This window comes from Oryzias melastigma, linkage group LG2, assembly GCF_002922805.2.
Source record: "Oryzias melastigma strain HK-1 linkage group LG2, ASM292280v2, whole genome shotgun sequence".
NCBI classification, from domain to species: domain Eukaryota; kingdom Metazoa; phylum Chordata; class Actinopteri; order Beloniformes; family Adrianichthyidae; genus Oryzias; species Oryzias melastigma.
The window spans coordinates 19,422,103-19,427,525 of NC_050513.1; the positions used below are offsets into that span (position 1 = coordinate 19,422,103).

Here is a 5,423-nt window from a genome sequence, read left to right on the forward strand (position 1 = left end):
ATATAAAGTGCTCTGGATTGTAAAGCGTACAGTAGTATTGATATATGTCATTATTCAGATAAAAAATAAAATAAGTAAAATTTAGAAGTATTTCCATATTTTTTTTAAATAAGAGCATGGCATAGCTAGCTTTTTGGCTTTCCTTAAATATGTCTGTAATTATAATAATATAATGTCGCAATCCATTAAAACACAATTAGAAAGTAAAAAGTATGGGATCAAACATAGAGCCCTGTGGTACACCACAAGTGATTGATTAACAATATACATCTTTGAAGCTGTTTTTATTTTTTACTTTTTTTTGCTGCGAGTTATAATAATAATTCCAAGATGTATAAGTATCAATATTGATGCTTTCAGGAAAACTTGAGAAAAGCTAAAGCTAACTTTTGTAGTGTTTTTTGCAAATAAAACCACGATTGGAGATACTTTCTGGTACTTTCTCTTACGATTCTCTTTCTGCTGGAGTTGTTTTTGTGAGTTCTTTAAATCACCAAATACTAAAACTGGAGAGTTCTATAAAATACTTTAAGACCGTTATTCAGGATCTCTACTTGTTCTGAAGTGAAGCCGTCGTGTTTCCATTAGCACGGAGCTCCTGCTGCGGTGAAAACGTGGATTCGCTCCGACCATACGTTGATGTAAACGGCTGCTTGTCATCGGTATCAGAGGATCAATTTCCCCTCTTTGTGGCTGAACGATAAGCGGCGGCGCCTCTTTGTCAATGAGGTGCCACGTTTACAGAACACCGCAGACTATTTGCTATTCAGATCGTTGGCTTGTCGATCATGTAAAAGGGCAGACGCTGTCCAAATATCATCAGTGACCTTTCAGGAATATTGGAGCGGCTGCAGAAGCCTCTAATGAGGAGGAGGAGGTTCGCTGCAGGTAGCCCCCCGCGCACCAAAAGCGCCTTCTGCTGCGCTTGGTGGAAAAAGGAGCGGGCTAATTATCGGCGAGGACGCGCCGATGCCAGTCGATGCGCGCTTGCTCGATGCCATTGATAAACTGGTCGACGCTGGGTGTACTTGTGCGGTAGAAATGTCAGATTTGTAGCAGCGGCGGCTTTAATGTCAGCTGCTCAGGTGTGTTTGTCCAGCTGTGTCCATGGAAAAAAATAAATAAATAAGATTTAATTAGAAAAACAGATTTATGAGCTAAAATAAATCAGACGGGCATATTTGTGGACACCTCAGTGTCTCAGAAACTGGTCGGTGAACCTTTTAACACCAGAGATATCAGCTTAAAGAAAAGGACATACCGCAACTCTTTAGCCATTCACGCAATTAACGCAACTTTAATAGACTCTAATGAAAAAAAAACCTACTGATTCACGTTGAATGTCATCATTGTTTCAGAATCTACTAGAATTACATTAATTGCGTAAACAATTGAGGACTTACGGAACCTCAAAGAACATCAACAGTTTGGACTATCCCTCCAGTGTGGAAGGGCTAAAGATATTTTAAATTAAAGAAAAAACTTTTGATCTACTGTAACTCTTCAACCATTTACGCAACTAATGCAACTTCCATCGGATTCTGACACAATTAAAAACAGATTTTATTATTAGCTTTGAGCTGCTTTACTCCTTCTTCAGATTCTGTAGGAATAACGTATATGAATGAGTAAAATCAGAACAAAAACAGATGATTTTTGCACCTTTTTGCTTGGCCTGAATATCCAAATACTCTGATATTTGCGATCTGTTTCCAAAAATTTGAGCATGAATATTTGCGATGTCTGACATAGCTGCTTTGCGATCTTTATATAGTAGAACATAGTAAAAATACACGTCAGGCAATGTAAGTATTGCTCTAAAATGCAGAATATATACTTTATATTCAGTCTGTGTTGCTTTATTTTGTTATTCTATTTTACTTACTTTGTATTTTACTCCATTTGTGTGCTGTACGGACGCTGGTACCTGAATTTCCCTGAGGACTTCCAAAGGGATTAATAAAGTATTTTCTATTCTATTCTAATAATGTTGTATTTTAGGGCAAATAAAATAAATTAAGTGAATACTGTCAAAAGAAGTAAATAAATCTTCATAGTGAAACTAGCAAGTTGTGTCCGTGACTGGAGTTCAGTTTATTGAAAAAAAATCTGAAAAACTGATTTTGTTTTAACTTTGGTTAAAAAATTAAATATAAAAAAAACATATAATAATGTGAAATTAAGAATATAATGAAATTTTCCTGATGAATTTTGAGAGCGTCTGTTAGCATAGCGGAGAAGTCGTACTGGAACGGGTCATTTTGTCATCTATCTATTGTAAAAGTACATTGAGAAATACACAGAACTAAAATAAGAAATCTGCATTAGCATGTTATCTCAGTTCAAATCCTCCCAAATAGTGACAGATACAGTAATAAAAGTGAAAGTCTAAAGGTGTAAGGAACACTTCCTGTTCTTAAAGAGGGTAAATGTGGAGTAAATGTGAACTGAACCTCCATCTCCAGGCCGTAGTCCTGCACCAGCCGGATGTAGAGGGTGGGGGCCCATCCCTTCGCCCCCTCCAGCATCAGCCCCACCGTCCTGCACGGCTCGGCTGAGAGGCCGTGGGCTTTGACGGCGGCGTCCAGCGTCTCCTCCGCCATGGACCTGTAGGTGGTCCACTTCCCACCTGCAAACAGTTGTCAGGATTTGAGGCGGGAAACCCCTCCCCCCCACAGACAGGAAGTCAGCTGACCTGCGATGGTGACCAGCCCGCTGTCGCTGATGCTGACGATGTGGTTCCTGCAGATGGACTGGGTGTCTTTGGAGTTGGGGTCGGTCACCAGGGGGCGGATGCCGCTCCACGCCGCCAGCACGTCCCCTCTGCGCACTGGAGACACAGAACACCAGATGTCCACAGCTGCTTTTTAGCACTTAAGGATGAAGGATTTGCTATTTTAAAGCCTTGATTATAGTCGCTAAAATTAAGAATAAATAGGTTTGAAATTTACCATTTGAATTGTTTAAATTGACAATGTCCAATAAAGTTTTTTAATCTCCAGCACTAAAACTTTTCTTTACATCAAGTATTTGGTTGTTTTAATTCTGGCCACGCCCACATTTTTATATTTTCTGCTTCATCTTGAGGAGGGAACACAAGCACAAAGTTACTTTTCTTTGCCTCAGAACCTCTTGGGAATGTGTTCAATCCATTAAAGTTTGAGGAGTTATAGTCATGAAAAAGTGTTAATAAAAAGACAAGTTTGGGGACTGTAGGGTGAAGATATTTCCAGACTAGGACCAGCTCATGTATTCTGGGTACGAGTGTCCAAATACTCTGATATTCTCAATCTCTTCATAAAGATTTGTGAAGGAATTGTTTGTAAAGTCCATGATTTTAAATTCACGATCTTCATAGATCTAAAATACTTAATTTGAAATTCTTCTTCACTGGAGAATAGTCTGCTCCCTTTTTCACCAGGAAATAATCTGTTCCCTCTTTTCACATGGAAATAGTCTGCTACCTTTCTTCACTAGAGCTGCCACGATTAGTCGAAAACAGTCAATGACTAATTTGATAATTTGATGTTTAGCCAGTATGTCAGCTAAATGCTTGCTATTTTGTCTAATTTAGGATGTTTTTCATGTTTAAGGCTAATTTGAAAATGTAATGTGTTAGCTACATGCTAGCTGTTTTCACTAATCTAGGAACTTTTCAGATTTTTAGGCTAATTTGGTGTTTAGCTAATTTGTCAGCTAAATGCTAGCTGTTTTGGCTAACTTCCGATTTCTTCATTTTTTAGCCATTAGCTTCAGCGATTTCAGCAGTCAACTTCAGTGTTCTCAGCTATCAATATCAGCATCTTCAGCAGCATTTTCAATTTACAGCATTCTTACTAACATTATCACAGGTAATGCTATATATCTGATTTTTAGTTAGTTTAAAGCTAATGATTGTTAAGGTGTGTGCTTTACATCCAGTTTGCACATGGCCCAATTAGTCGACTAATCGTAAAAGATAATCTGTGATTAGTCGACTATTAAAATAATCGCTTGTGGTAGCACTATTCTACACCGAGTAATAGTCTATTCTTTTCTTTACCAGGAAAAGAAGAGTAAATGTTTTTCTTTAGGAGGATTACTCATAAATCCATGAACGGATCACAATACCGCTTTTGGGTTCTTTACAGAGGAATGAACATTATAATACACTTAAAACCTGAAAAAATGGATTTTTTTATGGTTTGTGGCTGTCCTTCTCCAAGCAATTGTGCAGACACTAAGAGTTATGGTATGTCACAGAGGGTGAGTAATTTAGTTGTCACCAGCGACACCTCTGGTCTTAAAGGGTTAAGGTACCTAAAAGTAATGAAACCATTAATACAGTTCCAAACTCTAAAGCTGCGTACACACCAAACATGTGACGTGTAATGCAGATTTTTGAATCTCCTGATGTTCACACTAGACAGGCAGGGAGGGGCTTCTTCTTCTTTTTTTACAGTTTACTCGCACATATCCGAAACATTTGGAAGAGACTTGGTATGAAATGTCATAGCGGTTCAAATCTTTTCCTTTCACAGCTCTATTCTGATGTTATATGAAGGACTTTGTGTCTCCAAGAATCAGAGTCCCTGACTGATCAAATTGGTCAAAGCGTTCAACGGCTTCATGGTTTGTATAGAGAGCCCAGAAATGTTCGTAAAGTCTCAACTATCCACACAAGACGTGATAAATTGGATTTATCGAGTCCTAGTCGTTCTGACCAGACAGCGGGGGGGCTCCCGTACCTTCAACATCGGGGCTCAGGTAGTTCCGGACCTCCGTCAGGATGAAGTTGATGTCGTCCTCTCCCGGGATGGGGTGCGCCGTGACTTTGGTGGGGCTGTCTGTGGTGCCCGCGATGGTCATCTTCTCCCAGGGCAGGAAGAAGATGACGCGGCCGTCGCTCGTGGCCGGGTCAAGAAGACCCATGTTGTCAGGGCTGGAGAACAGAGGTTTCACTGTCATGGAGGAGTCAGCCCGATATGAGAGGGGGGGCAGGTAGAAGATGAGGAAGCAGGAAAATGAGGTGGCTGGCATTTCTGTTCAAAGGGCTGGCGCTCCCTCGGGTTTCTCTCAATAAGCTTAGCTGAACTTTAAAACACGCGACTTGAACAAAACCACTCTGGTGTGAAGCACGGAGAATCGTCCCGCCCGCACCAGTGAAGGTCAGACGGTCGCCGAGCGCGCTCCGTGTTTACCCACAGCATGAGGAAACGCAGAGGGACACATTCTGGAGGAACTCACCTGTAGTACCCGGGGATGACGATGTGAACGCCCGCGCTGGGCTGGCAGATGTTCTGCGTTTCCTGGTTGTCCATCTTCCTCAGGGAGTCGGTGAACGGCCCGGTGGCGTTGATCACACACTTCGCCTTCACATCGAACTCCTTGCCTGAAAGTCAGGGAAAGAAAGTGTGGGACTTCATTTAAAATCTTTCTTTACC

At 40.8% G+C, this 5,423-nt stretch overlaps 1 protein-coding gene across 5 annotated transcripts in view; it reads right to left on the reverse strand.

Annotated features, from left to right (window-relative positions):
* Positions 1–5,423, reverse strand: part of gpd2 (glycerol-3-phosphate dehydrogenase 2 (mitochondrial)) — a 57,451-nt gene that overhangs the window by 37,079 nt on the left and 14,949 nt on the right. For all 5 annotated transcript variants that reach the window (XR_002921012.2, XR_004949421.1, XM_036216145.1 and 2 more), the window contains 4 exons: positions 5,227–5,371; positions 4,728–4,921; positions 2,696–2,830; positions 2,454–2,629 (listed from right to left, as the gene is read on the reverse strand). Coding sequence is in view for 3 of the 5 variants with exons in the window: in XM_036216145.1 (XP_036072038.1) it covers positions 2,454–2,629; positions 2,696–2,830; positions 4,728–4,921; positions 5,227–5,371 (650 nt within the window). In the remaining 2 variants the exon portion in view is untranslated. The remainder of the gene's footprint in view (positions 1–2,453; positions 2,630–2,695; positions 2,831–4,727; positions 4,922–5,226; positions 5,372–5,423) is intronic.